Raw genomic sequence first — 21,113 nt, 5'->3', positions numbered from 1 at the left:
AAAGTGCTATGTAAGTCTCAGGACCCACAGGATGAACAGACTTAAAATGGCAATGTGTCCACAAGGTAAGTATTTTAAATGTTTCAATGTTACTTACTGAATTAATGCATGAAATCGCTCAAAGCCAAGCTCTTCGACAGCCAAGGCAGCTATACATAAAAGACACTTTTCAGCACTACACATGGCAAATAAATGACACAAGATACACATAGCAGGCTGTAAATACTTTCAAGCAATCAAAACATTCCCTATTTCTTATTCCCTTACAATTCTCAGTTTACTCTGAACTTTATAATAACATGAATTTATAGTTCATCATCTTAGTTACTATGGTTATAACTAAAATGGAGACAGTACTGAGAATGTACAAGGGTTACTAAGTAACAAACATCTCTGTACAATTTGGTTAAGCTAGGAGAACATGCAAAATAGGAGGGACTACTGCCTGTTTGTCACACATTGTCATGTGTCCTGAACTTAAATCCTCCAGTTTATGGACAGATGTAACATCAGAGCTAGTCTTCCTTAATATAAAATCCTTAGGCTTAGAGCTCACTTATTAAACAAATGTGTATAAAAGGCATAGCACTAAAATCACAGGTTCAAGGTCAGATTTAAGTTTGTTTCCTCAGTTATTCATGCAACGATTTACAAGTTTTCAATCACTGTTAAGATTATATTAATAAATAAACATTTTAAATTTGTAAAGAAATCAAGGAAAGCATTTAAAGCAGAGATAACATTTACTAAGCACTGGACACTGTGTGACAGGCCTGGTCTGACTTAGTGGTCCTGGCCTTGTCATCTCCAGTTGTAGAAGAGGGACCTGACGTCCACACATCTAGGAAATCTAAGAGCACCAAGCTCTAACTAGCACTAAAATGTACACTCAGTCTTGGTTTCCAGAAGATAAAGCCTTTAGAAGTGGCTAATCAAAATGCCTACTTTCTTGCAATAAACAATTTAATGAAGCAAATTAGAATAAGTCACACGTACATTTTCACTAGTGATTATAAAATCAGAATTAAATTTTATTTACAATTTAAAACTGCATATTATACTAGCTTTATACAGCCTCAGTTTAACTCTTCTATGTTCCAAATGACTTTCTCAAATCTTTAGACGTCCAAATGGATTAATTTATCTTCTGGTTTAAGTGGGAAACAAACTGAAATTGAACCCAAGAAGTCACTACTGCAAACAAGTGTGCATCACTAACAAGCAAAAAATATACACACCACAAAAGCCAATGAATTAATGCCTGTACAGAATGCAGTATCAATAAGTGGGGGAGTAGTTCACATTTAAACTTTGAGTATAAAAAAAATTCTCTCTAACCTTTCCAGATTATACTGTTTTATAATGCCTGCTCATGATGTACTGTGAAGTTAACATAGAGTACTTTAAAGAGGCAAGCAAAAAAATAAAGTTTAGCAGTCAGAAATGATGGAAAGTAAAACACGAGAAAGGAACACAGCTGAGGATAAAGAAAAACAGGTAAAACAGGTTGTTATATGGAATAAATATTTCAATATAAGTTCAGTTCAACTGTCAGTATCTAAGATAAATTCTCAAATTTTCAGTTTATAAAATATCTTAAATGTATATGAAATTAAAAGCATATTTCAAATGTGGTTTTATATCATGCTTATTTTTAAAATGAGTCATTAAATACACTAGAAAATTCGCTAGCATGTCACTTGGAGGGGGATTCAATAGAACATGTCCATCTAAATTAGTTATTTAGGTGACTGTGTGATATGAGGTCTTTCACTCTGCAGCATCCTAACCTGTCAGTATGGAAATGCACCACTTATTCCATAGTAAGCACACGGTATTACTGAAACCCAAATGAAAATACGAAGGGAGCTTAATTTAAACCCTCTGAATAGCTTCATTATCTCTCTCTCAAAATCTAGTATCTCAGATGTTATTATTAACATGCTTACATGCCACACAGTAAAATTTACAAAAAACATTTAAAAATTAATGATGTTTTATTTTCATCCTTTTGAATAATTTTCATTTGTCTTTAAAGGTCATTCTCAACTCCAAAATAAATTCTTTTTACAAGGAAATATTTTAAAGGCCTGATAAAAATTACACAACTATTTAAATTTTAAATTACTCCTCACAAATGTGTTATTAAAATTTGCCGAGCATAAGCTATTCTAATTGCAGAAGTAGGGAAAAAAAAAAGATAATGAAAAAATGGGGCATTTCAGCTGAGGGGAAGCAACACTGTCTCATAGGTATTTCTATATGGAAAGTGATAGAAACACACACATAATATTTACTTCCTAACGTCAGGTATCTGAATTTTACAAAACCATTTTTATGCAGAAAGTAGTAAGCGCACTTCAGTGGATGGAATAAATCACTTACTCAGTCTAGGTATTTGAGATGACCAATTATCAAAATCATCTACTAGCAAGATTATTTCTCCAAAGAATATCAGAAAAGTAACTCCTATCCATAATCCCTGCCACTAGAAGTCTCTAGTTTACTAGTTCATTTTGGCAGTATTTAGGCCACTTTTGAAAATGTTCAAGTATGTAATTTTTATGAACAAGAGTAGATATTATTTAGATTATTTAAAAGAAGAAACTACAGTCAAGATCAGAAAACTTAAAGACATAAATAAAACAAAACTAAAATTACTTTAGTTCAGATATAAAACAATGTCCAAAAAGTTTAGGAGCAAAATAATGGTGTAAAATTAAGAAATGTCTCCATCTTTGTTTTCGAAAGCAACTAAGGATATTTAAACATTTAATAGTGTAAAAAGCCCCTCTGTATACCTAATTCTATTACATACAATGTACGTTTTTTAGATAAAATCAGAATTCTAATTCTTGAAGATTTCATTAAGCAGAAGTTAGCTAGTATTATTTTAAAAATGCTTAAAAGATAAATGTAACTCCGTTTGTAAAAATACACTGTCTTATAGTAATTAAAATAGAAAAAGAAATAGAAAATTAAAGATTACTAATTAAATTTAAGATAGAAAAAGTGTTATAGAAGCTTAAAATATTTCCTCTTCAAAATTTTCAATAGTTTTACTAAAACAAAAGAACAAGAATAACTTCAGGAAATAAAAATGTATCTTACAAGAGTGCTCCACTTGGCAACTAGACTGCGCAGGGCTTGCAGAAACACTAGCCGTTTCACCAGTCATCCTTCCTCTCAACCATGAAACCAAGCAGTATGATCCAGAGCTGTCACAAGCACTTTCTAAAATATCACATAAGGTATGACACAGGAGCTCCTTCTGCTCTTCCTCTAAAAATGACCAAAATATAGGTTATAATGGTGTGTCTGAAAAAGAAAACCCAGTCATGAAAAATAGTAAGAATGCCTTGCCTTAATAATGAAAATTAGGTGTTTTATAAGAATGAGGAAAACATATGTAACAGTTTGAAGACTGTAAACTACTCTTTAGAAAAGCAATTTGCCTAAAGATTAAAATATTATCACTTTAAATACTGGCATCAGTTAGAAGAAGAATACTGAAAAGGGCAGAATGTAACAGCATGAGAAGCAATATGCTGGTCATCTCTGTCTGGACCCATGAGCACTCAGGTTCCCTTTCCAGTAGAAGCAAGCATAAGGAACAACAGGGGCCCTGGAGACCTTTGCTCTCCTCATCTTCTGAATTCTAATGTCTGACCAATTTACATGAAAAAGAGGAAGGCAATAAGACAGCATCAGCACACAAAACCCACAATCCATTACAATAGAAGAAGCAACCACTGTTTTGCTGCATAAGCCAGATGCCACTACACCATCCCACAGTAAGCTGAGCACTGCAGAGATGGCACAGCAAGGCCATTTCTTCCAGAATCTAGGCAAGCCCTCCCTCTCCAGATGAACCATCACACTCAAATGTCCAAATGAAGCCTGTGTAACAACATAAATTGCATTTTATCATTAAAGAGGCTTCTGTCTTCTCTAATGGATTGAAAGTCTTTACAGTCAGTAACAGTTCCATTCATTGCACCACAGCTTTCATGACATTATGACAATGCTTTCCAAATTTGTCAAAGAGACTGTGTTTTTGAGAAAGAAATGTTTTCAGCAATTGAAAGTCATGTTAATAACTGACTCTCCCAAAGTTTCTTTACTGAACTTTTGGATTTCATATTAACAGGACATCTTTAACTCTTCAGTTCAAAATCATGACAAGATTCTGTGGTCATGGGTTAGAATGGAGGCTATTATGTTCTCACACACAAAGATGGCACTGTAATATCCTGCCTTCTAGAAGTGACTATGAGGCTGTAAAAGAGGAAAGACCTTTGCAAACTGCCAAGTGGAATGCAAATGTTTGTTATCAGGCAGCTGCTGGATCTGTCTTACTCAAGCTGTAGACACTCTGATAGCTTTCTCTGCAATATAATTATGTTCAGTGTTCCCACTGAATAATGCATTATAATAAAAGATAAAGGAATAAAAAGTGAATGTTGAGTTCTTGATTAGAACTCAATAAGGCAAAAAATAAAATATAAAAATAAAAATAAAAGGGAAAGCCAAGGTGGAACAAGCAGTAGACAGGCATGGTGGGCAAGAAAGTGATCCTAGTCATAAGCAGTGAGAGTAGAAGATCTTGAGCCTGAGGAGAGCCTGAGCTACACAGCAAGTTCCAGGCTAGCCTTGTTATACAGTGAGATCCTGTCAAACAAACACCAGAGCACATGGTACTCTTGATGGGTACATTAGCATTGTAAAGGTTAAGAGAAACAGCATGTAAGCAAGAGGCCAAGTGTCTTCCCTTGGTCATAATAGCCTAGATTGTCTCTTATTTGGAAAAATCTAAAATGAACATTTTATAACAAAGTCACTGTTTATAAAACTTTTTGAAATATTCAAAAAATAACAGTCTACCAACTGTTTCCTACTAAAGACAGACTTAAAAAAAAAGAGGATTACTAACAATAAATGCTAAGTAGACCAGGTTTACAAGAGAAGATGGAATAAACACTTTAAAGCCAGCTAGCATACCTGAGCAATCCCGCCACGATGACTTCTCAGAGGAAAACAGAAGCTTCTTCAAAAGAAATGCCTTTACACAATTAAAGCAACAGTTAGAATGCATTATAGTCACACTCATGCAGCTCTTTTATTTTTAAAAATGGAAAAAATTAATACCACCTTCCTGATCTTTTGAGTAGTTTTATTAAAACTTCAAAGTCTTCCCCCATATTCAAAAGTCACTGTACACCATTATTTATTTAGAATATACTAATATAAACTTTATCCAGATTCACAGACTACCTACCTCAGACACATACTTTCTAAGAAGTAGAGAATTAATTCACATAACAGACAGGTAACTAGAAATCTAGTGTTCTATCCATAAAGTGAAGGTTTATAGGTTTATAGGAACACCTCTATATTTCTGTTGGATTTTTGGGGATGAGACATCTTAATACAACAATAGTTCTTTCTTTCCTGTTAGCTCTGATCTGTTATTCAAATACCGCTACTGGCCATCTTGGAAAACTTAGCAAGACCCTGTCTTAAGATAGATACAAAAGCACTGTGGATGAAGCTTAGTAGTAGGCAGAGCACTTGCCTACCATGGTGAGATTATAGGCTAAATGCTGAGAGAAAGAGAGAGCGAGAGGAAGGGAGAGAAGGGAAAATCTTACTATTAATTACTTCTCACAATAACTCATAACTTCATGATTTGAATCATCAAGTTATATGATTTAAAGAAAAACAAGTTGATTCCTACTTTTTATTGGCTGTGTCACAGGAGCTGTGGGTTACAGGACAGTGCCTCCTCAAGGCACAATGCAATTGACCTGCATAAATGCAGGTTCTTGGGCCCCCCTGTTGAATCTGAATCTGAACAGGGAAAGTCTAAGAAATGGGGGTTTTAGAGGACTCTTCCTCTGCTACCAGAAAGCAGGATGGAGATTGCTTTTACTTGATTTACTACACTGTTAATCAAAACTGCTAGGACAAATTTTGAAAGATGTCAATAGGGTTATATGAGAAAATGTATGCAATTCACTCAGCATACCACCCGGCACCTAACAGGTGTCAGCTCAGCAACCTCCCCAGCCCAACAAGAAAGGTCTCCTTATGCAGAGATAAAGCAAACCCTACAACCAACTATAGACTATCTTCAACAATCAGCATAAATGAACTACCTGGGTAATTATCTACAACACAAACTTCGGAGGTAAAGCACAAGGGCACTTAATCCACCACTAATACTCCTGCTGTTGGCATATAAGATTTCTTCACTCTTTCCGAATAACTGGTTTGTAAGAAGGAACTGTTTAATGCATATATTAAGCACGACACTTTTTTTTTCCACAGAACTCAACAGCCAGAGTCACTACTTCTATGAAGTTCCCAAGATTTACCTGTTATGTCCACATTTAAATTTTGTTACAAAACACAGAGTACAACTTTTGCTACTACCAATGAGTTTCTTCATGAAGACAACTTTTTTCCATCTGAAGGATTTTTTAAGAGATTCATAGACGTGCACTATTGCCTCAAGAATCTATATTATCATAGCTCAAACCATAATCTAAAACACCTTCACAGAATAAATTTGTACTAGACAGCAATATTCAAAAGTGCCAGCACCATCCCATCCATACATGCCTTGACAATCTTATATTTACAGAAACTAAACAAAATAAGAAACATGGTCAAGCTGTACTTTGTTTTGTACTGGCCTGCACTCAGAAAATGTCTTTATTAGTTTCTTGTCTAGCATCACCTCACCTATCAATAAATACTTTGTGATGCCCATTTTACCAATGGGGTTAGAGTGCTTTTCTTATCCAATTTGTATTATCTCCCTGTGTAGGACAGACAACATCCCTTGAGAATAATATTTACTGAGAATGTTTAGCTTAAAGTAATCCTTTATCTTAGAGCATTAGTACATTAATATTTGGGTTTCTTATGGACATATTTGGCATATGGTAGGAGATGATCAAAAATCATTTGCCCCCCCCCAAACTGTGTCATATTAGTGGTATTTATAAATTTTCATTTTATTTCAACACTGATCACAGCTCTGTTATCACAGTATGTGATGGCAAATCCTTATTTAATAAATGAATTATCTGTTTAATGTTATCCCTACGTATTGTTTAGCACCATGGTCTAAAGTTAATAGTTCAAAAGGTTACTGTTTATATTTTGACTCAGTTCTCACTACTCTTAATCATTTAGTGTAGATGTTTAGGTGGAAATACAAAATAAAATGATTATATTGACTGAAAATACTGGTACATTTCTCAAGCTAAAGCCACCGCTGTAAAGGTCCATAACAAGGCAGTTAGGATTTCAATATTAAAGCCGTTTATTTTTGATATATAATGAATTTTAAATGCCTGTAGTTTACCTTCTGCTTACCTGCATTCACAGACCTTCAATCCTATAGCACTATTGCTGACCCATTTCTAAATCTAATACACATTTGAAGACACAAAGGTCTTCAAATTCAAACAAGTTTCCTGAAAGTTGCCTCATATACTCAGAAACAAAGATATAATAATAATTAGCAATAGTATATTATATATTATTATATAAATATATGTAATCACACAGAATATCTAAATGTACTGTTTTTATGTTATACTTAAATTTCCACTCTATATACTTAACAATTCTGAAACAAGATTTGAACACTCAACTTTTTCTTAAAAATTTTACCAATATGAAAAGAAAGTAGCTTTATTCTTTGAGAAAATAAAAACAAGATCTACAAAGGTGTATGTTGGATTAACTCAGAGAAAACCCTTTTAATATCTTATTTTTTAGATTTATTTTATGTGTATAAATGTTTTGCCTGCATTTTTGTATGTGCACCATGCATGTGCCTGTGTCCTCAGCAAGACAACAGGTGTTCTAAAGCACTGAGCTGTCTCTCCATTTCTGAGACGGTTTCTTTTAACTGAGTGAGGTTATCCTATGGAGGATAATGTTGGACACTAATGTATTACGTGACTAAGGGTTTAGAAGTCTTCCCTGTCCAGTGGGTAATCGGCATCAGTCCCCATCCAACATCTTTGAGTTTACACTGATAGTCACATATGTAACAGTCAGCCAGAAGCTGCCGCTTCTAGCAATTAGCAGTGATAGAACGGCAGTTCAGAAATTCAAAAACATCAAGATTTAAAACAAAGAAATTCTGATATCTAAACAAAAATCTTTTGTGCAAAGAAAAATTATTTTTTAAATCATGTTTGTAATTGATTGCAACTTACTTAGAAAGGCCAGTTTAAAGCCTATATATATATATATATATATATATATATATATATATATATAAACTTTATATATATATATAAAGTTTTAGGCCATGAAAACATGCACTCATCTTCAACTTCTTAGGAACATCTTTGTATTAGGAATAAATGACAAATTGCTTTCAATGTATAGATCTTATAGGATCAGTATGATCATTCTATCATATAACGGGTCTTTATCTTTAATTCCTAATCTTCTAAAATCAGGATATAACTCTTATTTTTCCTTGAAAATAGTCAAAATGCTACTGTTTTAAGAACTCACTCATGCTCTGGATTCATTTTCATTTTGGTTAGTTACAATCCTTGTGTAAGAGTTGGCAGATGGCACTGTCTGGTTGTTCTAGGAGTAGAGACAACAGAAGACAAAGGCAAGCTGACCATGGAACATGCCCCTTATCTAAGGAGTCGGTAAAGTAGTCTGTGTTACCTGGACGGGAGCAATAACAGCACAGGGGCCACCTTCAAACTGCTCTAATGCAGATCCCTCTGATTCACTAAACACAAAGCCTAAAAATGAAAGCAAGTAGCAAGGATTAAAAGTAATTCCAGCAGCATCTTCTATAAAAGAATTATTCGTGTACTTTGCTTTGAGATCATGTTTCACAACAACAAAATATCTACAGTTGTCAGACAGAATGAGTTGGCCTCTCTTTCAGGAGATCAAGAGGACTCTTTGAAAAATATTATACAACTACTGCCTCTCCTCCAAAAAATATTTATAAAATCTCTCTCACCTCTCTCTCACTCTCACTTACCCACCCCCTTCACTCACACATCCAAAATTTCACACCCAGGGAAGGCAAAGTGAACTTGAATGGGTGGACTTGAATGGAAGGACATTACCTCTTGTATTTATTTCTTGATCTGATGGCTGGAAATAGCCATGAATGCCAGCACATCCTCAGCACTAAGCTACACCTCCAACCCCTTAAACCTTACTTTTACATAATTTAATTTCTTGAAAGAAGACTAGAAATCCATTTTCCCAAACTACTTCGTTGTTGTTTTTCATTTCACCTCCCCCAACCCCTGCCCCTTTTAAGAGTAAGTTACTGAGAACACTGTATGGGAGCAGTGGACTAAGCAGTGGCCCTGAGTATTTTACTAGTGAGAGTACTTCATTTCAATCCTTGAGTCACATTCCGAAATTTAAAAACTAAATAGCATGATAGATAGTAAGTGTTCACACAATGGCTCTACCTTATGTTGAATATTCCTTATCAGCATTAACTGATAGCAACTAAAGTTATGCAGATTGCCCTGGGACAGAAGTAAGAATCCAGTAGAAACCCTGGAAAAATCATATCATTACCTGAGTCTTGAGGGTCTTATTTTTCAAAATGTTCACTTTCAACTTCAAAGTGCTAGGTATGTACTGAAATTCACTAATAGTTAAATTCAGTAACCGTCAGCACAATGCGTTTGTTTATATTTCATAAACACTAGATCATATACCTGCAATTTATAATATATACAAGACCACTAAAATCTCTGGTTTAAGTAGGCTGATAATCCAGCCGAAGAGACATATAAATAGGTAATAACTAAAAGAATATGTTAGTGTATTGGGAGACTGAAGGGTACTGTGGGTGTCTGGGTACAGAAAGGAACAACTTACTCTGCCTGAGTCAATAGTAACATATAAACTGGAGGCTAATCATAACAGGGTGTGCGCCCAGGAAGCAAGGGTGTGCAAATGATGTTCAGGCAAAGGAAATGGCAGTCTTTTTAAATTTATTTTATTTTATTTATTACAATTTATTCACTCTGTATCCCCTGATAGGCTAGGGTCAAATAGAAGGGGAGGAGGTCCTCCCCTATCGGGGGACGAGGGAAAGGGCATAAGGGGAGAAGAGGGAGGGTGGGAAATTGTAGTCTTAAAGGAAAAGGGCTGGAAGAGCAGGAAAAGTTGATAGATCAAAGGGGATCTGAATGCAGATGAAGGGCGGGTTAGGAGCAGAAAGAAGCCCAAACAGGCGAAAGGGAAGAGAAGTGGAACACACTACAAAGACCTGCATGGGTCTGATAATGCTCTGGTCTTTGGGGACTACATAGTTTTCTTCTTTTTTAAAGAACTGAAACAGGAAGGTTCTTTTAAGAGCCCAGTAGAGATGGAACTGACCCAATAAAAGCTAGTTTCTTTTGGAGAGAAAGAGCTATTTTCAAATGGTATTTCTAAAGTGAAGTTAAAGTTTGATTACTATATGTAAATGCAGAATGCTTGATACAGAAGAAATGAGAGTTGCTTCTGAAGTTTTTTAAAATTTATTTCATTTTTTTTAAAAAAATTTTTTTACAACTTATTCACTTTATATCCTGATTGTAGGCCCCTCCCTCCCTCTTCCCCTAGTCTACCAAAAGGGGAGTCCTCTCCTATTATCTGACCTAGCCTATCAAGTCTCATCAGGACCACCTGGATCCTCTTCCTCTGAGGGCTGGTAAGGTTGTGTCACCAGGGGAAAGTGATCAAAGAACAGGCAACTGAGTTCATGACAAGAGACAGCCCCTGCTCTCCTTACTAGAGAACACATGGAGACTGAGCTGCCTTTGGGCTATATCTGAGTAGGCTATATATGGTCCTTGGGTGATGGATGCATCAGTCTCTGCAGGCCCCCTGGAACCAGATTTTTTGGCTTCTATGTCCTTCTATCCTCGGAAGTTTCTAGAGACCAAAAACAAAACAAAACCAAAAACAAAACTTAAGGTCCGAGCTTCCTCATCACACCTCTCCTTTAGCCTCTCTTCTAGAGAGCATTTAAATGTCTTTCACATAGCTTTTTTTCTTTTTAAAATCTGTGTTTCCACCAAGAAATCTACCCCTACCCCACACCCTCTCAGTCTTGACCTCTCAGTTCCACCCCAGCTGTCTATATTCAACAGCCCACCTTTCTCCTCAGCTCACATTATGTGCTTACTTTCCATCCCTAGCTGCACCTAGCTCACTCTCATCATGTTCACTGTTGATTCCTCTAGGATACTCTTAAAGGCTCATCTAACTTCCCAGAGTCACCTAAAATTATGAGCATAGACTTGGTCTCTTGCATACTGGTCCCTCGTTGCACATTTTAACCTGCTATCCTCAGTGTCACTGCAGCACCTCTTAAATGCCTTTGCTCCCCAAGGACTGGCCTTGGAACTATGATTATTCCTTTCTGTATGATCTCTCTGGTAATAGGCAGAATTTTATCTACCCCTAGTAATTTCATCTACTCCCTCAATTCTCATTACTGACTATAACCAAAGAATCCCCAAATACAGACCAGATACAGCATCTGAAGTCCTTATGTGGCCCTGCACAATGACTTTAGTTCTACTGGTGAGATTCTTCCAGGTCTTCAAACATTTGTGCATTCACCTTTCAAGTGCTGGGATCACAGGTATGTTCTACCATACCTTTGGACATAATGTGCTTCAACCTGAACCACATGCTTGCCCTTTCTCAAGAAACTGACCTATCTTTTATGCTTCTTCCTTTTGGCTCAAGGCTCTGAAACATATCTTAAATGTGTCCATTCCTATCCCATATCTCATCTATCTTATTGTTCAAACTACTATGCCCTCTCAAATAGAATAAAAGCTTCCAACGACACCTCCCAGCTCATCTCCTTAACCCTTCCTATTCATCAATATTGCCTGGAGAGTATTTCAGAAAGAAAACCAGATTTGGTCACACCTGCTTAAAAATCTTTCTATGGGCTCTCACTGCAAGTAGAATAAAACCTTAACTCCCTTTTCTGGTGTAAAGACATGGTAAATTGACCACGTTCTACTTTTACTTTGCTTAGCTATGAAGTCCTTATTAATGCTTGCTCTTCTTCCAATGAAATGCTTCTTTCCACTCTGGTCTTCAAGGTCTTCATGATCCAACTTAACATGTTAACCCCGTAGAGACTTCCTGGCAAACCTAAGTTGTCTACCATCCCTCGGCAGAACCAGCATTTATCATAATCTACATTTTTGTTAATTTATCATACAGGTATCATGTCTGTAATTGGTGTCTGTTTTTCACCATATGCTGTATACTCAAGGCTTATTAACACTTATTAAAATTTGGAAAGGAAGACAATAAGGGGTGTTTGTTTCTAAGATGTAAAACAGTTGAGTTTCAAACAAGTAAAACAGCCATTACTCCCATCTAGAAGTCAAAGATAATGAACCTCAGGGTGAGATTCGGGACTACAGAGAGAATTACAATCATCTGAAGCAGGTTAATGAAGTGAAGTCCAACATGCACTGCAAAGATAACAAAGCTTCTGAGAACATTAAAAGTGAGCAGAAGCTGGGCCAGCAGTGCAGGATAACAGCTTAGAAAAACAGGCAAGATAAAAAATATAGTAGCCGAGGTTCCAGAAAAGAGCAATTAGATACAAGGGCAGTCAGCTGTGACAAGTGCTAAGACAAAATGCTGGATCAAGCACACCACTGGAAGTACTACAAAAGAAAACTCAGAGCTAGAGGGAACAGCCATACTGGGAGAAACACTCAAAAGCAATGTATCTGGTGTGCAAGCTGCAAGTTTCATGGAAGGAAAAAAGATGGCAGCATGAAGAATTATTCTGACACTTGATGTTAGCAAAAGAATGAAGTGTGGGAGATTAAAAAAAAAAAAGGCATATGCTTTTAGTCCCAGCACCTGGGAGGCAGAGGCAGGTGAGATCTGAGTTTGAGCCCAACCTGGGACTACTTAGTGAGTTCCAGGCAGCCAGGGCTATAGAGTGAGACTGTTTAAAAACAAACAAACAGAGAGATAAACAGGGGTTGATTCAGAGACTGATAATGAGAAAAAGGAAACGCAAGCCCTGCAGAGCTTCTTAAATGTGCCCCCACTACAAACTTATAGTGCTGTAGACAGGTGCAAGGTATCTACCTGAAGTTAAAGCGCTTTCACAATCCTACCAAGACACTGTCTGCCTTCATTTTGAAATCCTTCATTTTTTAAGAGTGTAATGGCATCCTGAGCTTTGAAAACATGAAAGCTGGTAACCTAACAGATATGAATCTTAGATTTCTAAAACAAAGAAAAGTGAAGCCGCTGGCTGGAGTCCCGGATATGATGAGAGGTGAGAGCTGAGGAACTCTCTGGATGCAAAGTCTGAGAAGCGCAAGGACACCTGAAAAAGATGAAGGGTAGAAGCAGGGAGGACTCTGCTAAAGTGTGATTACTGACTGTGCTGATGCCAGACACATGTTTATCTGGCGCACACACCCGGAATCCATGATAACAATAAATGGAGAGCTGGGAGTAGTTAAGATATATGGGGAAAACTTTTTACAAATTTTTATTTATTTTTTTACAATTTATTCATTACATATCCTAATTGAACCCCCTCCCTCAACCCCTCCCAGTCCCACCCTCCCTCCCTCTTCTCCCCATCTCCTTCCCCTAGTCTACTGAAAGGGGCAGTTCTCTTCTTCTGCCATGTGCCCATAACTTATCATGTCTCATCAGGACTGCCTGGATCCTCTTCCTCTGTGGCCTGGCAAGGCCACATGGCCAGGAGTTAGTGATCAAAGAGCAGGCAAGCAACTTCATGACAGAGGCAACCCCTGTTCCCCTTACTTGGGAATCCACATGGAAACTGAGCTGCCCATGGGTTACATCTGAGCAGAGGGTCTATGTCCTCTCCACGTATGGTGCTGCGATGGTGCATCAGTCTCTGCAAGACTCCCTGGGCTCAGATTTTTTAGCTTTATTGGTCTCCTTGCAGGGCTCCTGTCTCCTCCTTGTCCTTCTACCCTTCTCCCCCTTCTTCCGTAAGACTCCCTGTACTCTGCCCAAAGTTTGGCTGTGAGTCTCAGCATCTGCTTCAATATGGATGGGGAAAACTTAATAAGAAATGTGACAACTAAGTGTGTTGGTTATCTAAGTTAGAAAGATGGCTCGTGAGACTGGAGAGATGCTTCAGTGGTTAAGAACACTATCTGCAATTCCAAAGGACCCAGGTTCAATTCCCAGCACCCACACGACAACTCACAACTGTCTATAACTCCAGTTCCAGGGATTCTGATATCTTCATATCAATGCACAGAAAATAAAATTAAATAAATAATAATTTAAAAAGTACTGGTTATCATGTTAAGACAACCAAGTTTCAGGTCCAAACTAAGAATGAAAATTGAAGCCAAGAGTCTATGGCCAATACCATCAAGAATCCACCTGACCCCACATCTTCTCTTCTGCTAAGCACCATCAGGCCTTGTTATCACTTGAATAAGAGAGTTGATGCCAAGAGACCCTCACTGTTTGTCCAAGGAGGATAAGGAAGGAGTCCTGGTACTGCATGTACATGCAGAGGAACAACGAGATTCTACTGATCTTTCAGTTCATGTAATAAACAGTGAATTAGGAGTGAATCCTAGCCTTCCTTAAAAAAATGCCATCAATATTCAAAGAAGAAGTAAAAACATTATTAAAAAATCCTATTGATATAATGCAACTATCAAGATCCATGGGTGGTCTTACTGTTACAATCACAATACAATGAGTTGTTTTTATTTTTATCCTTGAATATGAGTTTGTTAATATAGTTACTTTTCTTGTCAAGTGTTTTTTATTTCACTCAAATTATTTCCTAGATTTAAAAGAAATTTGCTTCTCTAAAAGAACGATTTTCTAATTAAATCTAACATTACTCAGCTAACAGCTGACCTGACACATAGTTTAGTAGCATATTTCACAGTGAAGCCATAATGACAGTGAAGCCATTCTGTTTCATGTTTTACAGCGTCAAATGTAAATGTGAGCCATGAGTCTTTTTGAAAATTTTCAGTCTTTTATTCTCAAGTCTTGCCTGCACACATACACATTCCTCTAACTGACTGGACAGCTAACTCTTAGTCACCAGCGTAAAACCAAGCGCACAGACTTGGTTAGGTTACTATAAAGCAGATGGCCTGAGCAAATATCTGAATGGTATCCTATTTTCCTTAGCTAATAATGGTAGAATAGAAATAGTCATCTTCTGCTATCTTGCAAGGTTGTAGTAAGCGTTAAATAAGTTTTCAAAACCCTGTACAGCATGTCACCATAACAGATATTTAAAATCTTTGATTTTAAAGGACTACATTAGTAGTTATTTAAGTACCAAGCAATTAACCCTCTTATGCTTGCAAATTATGATTTTAATTGCTTGTTAGGTTAATTACAATTTAGTTATGTTACAGAAAGTAAAACCTAAGTCAAACTTTGACCCAAATGATGCAGTAATGATTTGTGTGTGCATGTGTGTGTGCACCTGCCGTGTGTGGATGTGTATGCAGCTGTGAGAGGACACCTTGCACAAGCTGACTCTCCTTCAAGCATGTAAGTTCTAAGGATCAAACTCATGGAGTCAGGCTTCCTGTGTAATCTTCTTGGCCCACTTTATATTTTTAAATGATCCCTCAATTTTCATTAAGGTAAAAATCTTATTTTTCGTATTAGTTAATAAAGACTGTCCCTTATTCCTGAAGACCCCCGAATCTAATTTTAAGCAAATATAGCCCTGCCCCATCACAAAAAGATATAACCCACATTATTACAGATAGTATTCTCTTTTCCAGCACACCTCTAAAATAACGTGATGTTTGAGGAAGGGACAGCATGGATCCTGATCTCCTGAGATCTAAACTAAGGTCAGGGAAAGCACGGTCCCCAGATGCTTTATGAAAGATGTTTTGGAGAAGCTGTGCCCACACTACCCATGACAGCTTTTGCAGCAGAACCAGAGGAACACAGAAAGAGGAAAGGCACTGACCCTTTACAGGGCGTCTACCAAACACCGAGTTACGAAATCAGCATTGAAAATTGAACTTCTACTACGTCAATTGTTCCCATTTGGATGATCAATACTACTTCTGTCAGGCAGAGAAGATGCCAATTTGGGCTCTGCTGGGACATAGTTAACCTGACAGCTTCCTACTGTTACTAATGCTAGTATCCTGATCTGCTCCACCTTTTCCCCTGGACCTCCAGGGACCACCTAATTTTAATTACTCGGCCACAGCAGCCAAATCAACCTTCTAAATACAGAACCTGTGTCTCCTTTGCCCCAAACATTCCAGTGACCACTAGTTCATCAGAAATGTGGGCCACTGTCCTTACAAGGGCTACAAAGTTTTATATGACTATATTACTTTTAGAATGTTTATTACCCTCCCCTTCCCACTGCCTCTCTCCAGCCATACTGACCTCCTTCCTGTTCCCAAATCAACAGTCCAGGGAACACTTGGCACTAAGGTTTTTACAGGGGTGATGCCCTCTGTCTGGAACACTTTCTTCAGATCCCTTCATGACTCCAAGTGTTTCCAGGACTCTCTGTACCTTCACTAATAACCACTACAAGTGTCTGATGCTTTACTCCACTCCCCCAGGTTTCGGCTGTAAGGGTTTGGTACATCAGTGTGGTTTACGGGAAGAAAAAAGAGTAAGTGGTGCTAGTGAACTAAAAAAGTGAAAACCCATTTTTCAAAGGTAGGCAAATGAACAGGAGAAACAAAAACAAAAGACAAAATTTCAATCTAAAAAAGGCCAATTTGGATCACCGAGACATGCTAATGTCTTTTATCCCAGCACCCAGGAGGTCAAGGCAGGTGGATCTCTGAGCTCGAGGCCAGACAAAACTACATGGTGAGAGCTTGTTTCAAAAACAAAATTAACTTCAAGCCTTTTATTAAAAGGCTTATTGCCTTTAAACAAAACTGGCAAACTGGGGAGATGGCACAGTGGCAAACAAAAAATAAAAAACAAAACAAAAACACTGACTGTTTAGTGGACCTGGGTTCAATTCCCAGCATCCATGTGCAGGCTCACAACCAGTTTCAGGGAATCCAATGTCCTCCTCTGGCCTCTGTGGGCCTAAGGCGTGTACGTGGTGCACATGCATACATGAATGCGAAACATCTATATTCATTTTTTAAGTAAAAAAAAATCAAATAAATCTTTAAAGACTGCTCAGAAACAACCCAAAACGTCTACTTCTTCAAGTGAAAGGGATTACCAAAGAAGTAACCAAGATTGTGATATCAATGAAAAACGAACCATCATGTGCTCCTCAGTTGGCTTATTTTAATAACCTGACTAATGTAACTTCACAAAAGAAATATCTCTGGGTATAACTTGGTTTTATGCTAACCATTTTATACCTGCATCGTATTTTCAGAACACTGAGTTTGCAGTTGTCAATCCAATGCAGTTATTGGCCACAAAATCAAGCCACCTCACTAATGCAGCACTCCGTGCTCTGTGCCCACTTCCACAACCCCGAATGGCTACCACAGCAACATTTAACAATGGCCTCTGAGCGTCATTAGACTGGCTGAGGAAGTGCTGTCTGTGATCCACACTCCTTAAAACAAAACAAAACAAAAATACAACAAACAATATCAGACACTGTCTCAAAATCAGGGATACTTGAGGCCAAGTGAACAATCTGCCACCAGCAATACTGTGTTTCCGTTCAGAGTGCCACACCTAACCACATAATTACAACATAAAACTGCTTTCTGGCATTAGTCACCTAGATCACCACTCCACCCCACCCTCAAAAACATACCAAACACTGAAAACGTAAAGCTCACTTGGAGGTTGGAGGTGTAATGATCCTGACAGGTGACACCCCTAAGGCGTCACACACTGCACCCACCCTGGTCCCTTGGCCTCTGCAGCGAGTCAGCAGAGGCACTTGAGCTCTTTGGTAAACGCTCTCCCATCCAAGTTCTCCCCATCAAAATCCATTTAGAGCAGCGGTTCTCAAACTGTGAGTCGCGACCCCACTGGGGGTCCGTATCAACCTTTTATTTTAGGGATCACCACGACATGAGAAATTGTATGAAAGGATCGCAGCATTAAGAACCAGCATTAAGCATTGAGAACCACTGCTTAGAACATGGGTATTAGGACCGAGCTCAGGATATCCGACAGGCCAGAGCGGGGGCAAGGGAGGCTAGTGCGAGGTACCCATGAGGTGCCCGAGCGGGGTTATTGGAACCAAGTCCGGTATCTAGAACTGAGTGCACAGTCCCGAGGGTGCCGGCGCAGTACTGGGCTCAAGGAAAGAGTGCGAGTACCCGAGAGACGAGTTGTGGTCCCAGGACCAAGGGTCGGTACAGGAAAAGAGTGCTGGAAGCGCAGGAGCCGGAGCTGGGACACTCGGACCAAGGGAAAGAGTTGCGGATACTACAGGGACTGAAGCTGGGGTACCGAGTCCAAGCGGGGCTACTGGGACAGAACGCGGGTGCCAGCGTGCCTAAAGCGGGGTTACTGGGACCAAGCACGGGTCTAGGGAGCTTGGGGTCAAGCGCCAGGTACCCGAGGTGGCGGAGCCGGGACGAGCTGGTGGAGCGCGGGTACTGGACCGAGCCGGGCGTCCCGGCCCGGCTCCCGGAACCCTGGCAGTAGCTGGAGCGGTGAACCCTGCCCTGGTACCTTGCGTCCAGCGGCAGAAGATGGTGTCCGACAGCCCGGGGCTGCTCTTGGTGCCCCACACCAGCTCCAGGAGCTCTTTGGTCACTTCGGACATGATGGGGACTGGGCAAGAGGGTCTTTGCTTCCCGGACTCCGGCCCCGGAACATAGGGAAGGGGCTACTCGAGAAAGGGGCAGCGGGACGGCGGCGGCCTGGCGCGAACCGGAGGCCGAGAGCGATGAGGACAGCGCGCCGCCGGCACAGACCGAGGCTGTCAAGAGGGGCGAAGCCGCAGCCAGGAGTTTCCCGTGCCGGAAGTGCACTAACTTCCGGCTTCCTTTAGCCCCGCCCTCCGCGGGTTGCCGGAGAAGCTCTTCCCCGGAAGCGGAAGTGGGGCGAGCTCCTGGAGAGTTGGAAGAGTCCAGCTTCCTTTGGGAGCCATAGGGTTTGGGGGAAGTTGGACTGTTCGCTTTTGCACTGCCCTGCCAGGGCGCCTAGAGAGCCCCTCCTCTCCTAGGCTCCGCTCTAATTTTTGCAGCCGACTTTGAGGTCCTCGCTCTACTACCTGGTTGTAAAAATCTAGAGTAATGCATAAAACTGAAATTATAAGATGATGGCTATGCCCTTGAGTTGGAAGCTGCCTTCTGCTCTCCCATCATAAACCACGACAAGTCCAACCAAGTCATTACTTGGTTACACCTGTAAATGCATTTGTGTATTAAAAATAACTTTATAGGTGTAACACACATTAGAAAGCTGGATAGAGCTAAGCTGACCTAAAGCAACAGTTGATAAACAGCACAGATTTCATCTCAAGTTTTGAACCCCGTACGTTGGCAGCATTTGGGATTGAAGACCAGGGTTTTATCCAAGGATTAGTATTCTGTTAAATTTAATATGAAAACCATTTGGGAAAGTTAAAAAAGAGACTTCGCTGCTTGGCTTTAACGAATGAAAAGGGCAAATGTGCATTTTAAAAGTGTGTGGGTTTTGGGGTCTTTTGCTTGTTTGTTTGTTTGTTTGAATGTGGGATACAGTATTTCATATTTAATTTGGAGGTTGGATTCTGAGTTATGAAAACTCCAGACTCTTTTGTGCTGATTATTGAATTGGCTTCACTCCCCCTTGTCTTGTTCCCTAAACGAGGAAATGCCATACACTTCATATGTTGTAAGGTGTAAAAGAAAAATAGAGGCAAAAGATTCAGGTACTTTCAGGCACATGGAATGTACTAACAAAGCAAGGATGTTTTATTAAATAAGATTTTTGTGTGTGTGTGAGAGAATTTGATGCAACCCTAATGTTTTTTATTCTTTTACTCACGTTTTAGGCAATTTGCTCTTTAATATAATGATAAATTCAAGACACATAGTTCACTTATTTCAAGATACAAGTGTTTTATGGAACATTGCTTTCGTATTAACTGGTTAACATAAACTCTTATTTTAAATCATGCTGTTTGAAAACAAGACCTTTCCTGTAGTACCAGGGGGTTGCTAAAAATGCCTGTTGTGGGCAAGGTCTTCCTCCTGAGTTTTTAACAAGTGTTTTGAATTCCCATTATCCTCTTTTTAAAAAAATTACATTCATTTGTGTGTGTGTGTGTGTGTGTGTGTGTGTGTGTGCTGTAAATACATATGCACACATGGGTTCATGCATACCGTGGCACACATGTAGGGATATGAGGAAAACCTGTGAAGATGGGTTCTTTCATGCAGCCATGTGTCCCAGGGATGGAAGGCACGTTTCAGGCTTGGCAGAAAACTCATTAACCTAACGAAATGTCTTGTTGGCCCTTTATTCTATTTTACATATTGAATCTTAGCTATTTTATAAGATAGGCTCTGCATGTTTTTTTGTATAACACTTTCTTCAGTCATTACAGTCTAAACCAACAATAACTTGTGAAATTTCACATTACTTCATATGTAACTCTATGACTATGATTGTTTATACTAGAAGTTAGTACTCAAATTTACTTGATAAATAAACCAACATTTCAACATTGTCAACTCTTAACACATACATATCTCAAAAGGAAGGTGTAACTTAAATCCAAATTTCTTTTAAAAGCTATACATTTTATATATATATATATATGTCTGTGTATACATGTATATAATTCAACATGTTTGTTTTTTCCCTATAATACAGAGATGGTGATAATAGATTTGGTAGTTATGTACCAATACAGAGAGAAAAAGCTATATTTTAAAAGCTTGATTTGTCTAAATATATTTATTTTTAAATTTCAAACACAAATACTATACATCATAGCTGTTTTCCTATTGCTATGATAAAACACCATGACTAAGATAACTTATAAAATGATGTGTTTAATTGGGCTTATACTTCCAGACAGCTGGAGTCTGTGATGGCGGAATGAAGGAATGGCAACAGGAACACCTGAGAGATCACATCTCCACAGCAAGCAGGAAGCAGAG

General features: G+C 38.7%; 1 protein-coding gene across 9 annotated transcripts in view; it reads right to left on the bottom strand.

Moving 5' to 3' along the window:
• Positions 1-19,015, bottom strand: part of Mindy3 (MINDY lysine 48 deubiquitinase 3) — a 72,403-nt gene extending 53,388 nt beyond the window's left edge. For 2 of the 9 annotated variants that reach the window (XR_009587712.1, XM_060372727.1), the window contains exons 1-5: positions 18,691-19,015; positions 8,713-8,792; positions 5,002-5,062; positions 3,112-3,282; positions 98-149 (exon numbers count right to left, since the gene is read on the bottom strand). Coding sequence is in view for 6 of the 9 variants with exons in the window: in XM_060372727.1 (XP_060228710.1) it covers positions 98-149; positions 3,112-3,282; positions 5,002-5,062; positions 8,713-8,792; positions 18,691-18,784 (458 nt within the window). In the remaining 3 variants the exon portion in view is untranslated. Of the gene's footprint in view, positions 1-97; positions 176-3,111; positions 3,283-5,001; positions 5,063-8,712; positions 8,793-18,690 lie in introns of all 9 variants that reach the window. The other 7 variants (XM_060372726.1, XM_060372730.1, XM_060372732.1 and 4 more) reach the window with 7 other exon arrangements.
• Positions 19,016-21,113: the final 2,098 nt, after the last annotated feature.

This window comes from Meriones unguiculatus, chromosome 19 (genome assembly GCF_030254825.1).
Source record: "Meriones unguiculatus strain TT.TT164.6M chromosome 19, Bangor_MerUng_6.1, whole genome shotgun sequence".
Lineage (NCBI taxonomy): Eukaryota > Metazoa > Chordata > Mammalia > Rodentia > Muridae > Meriones > Meriones unguiculatus.
The sequence above is the reverse complement of the archived record's forward strand: the minus strand, read 5'-3'. Positions and strand labels throughout refer to the sequence as shown.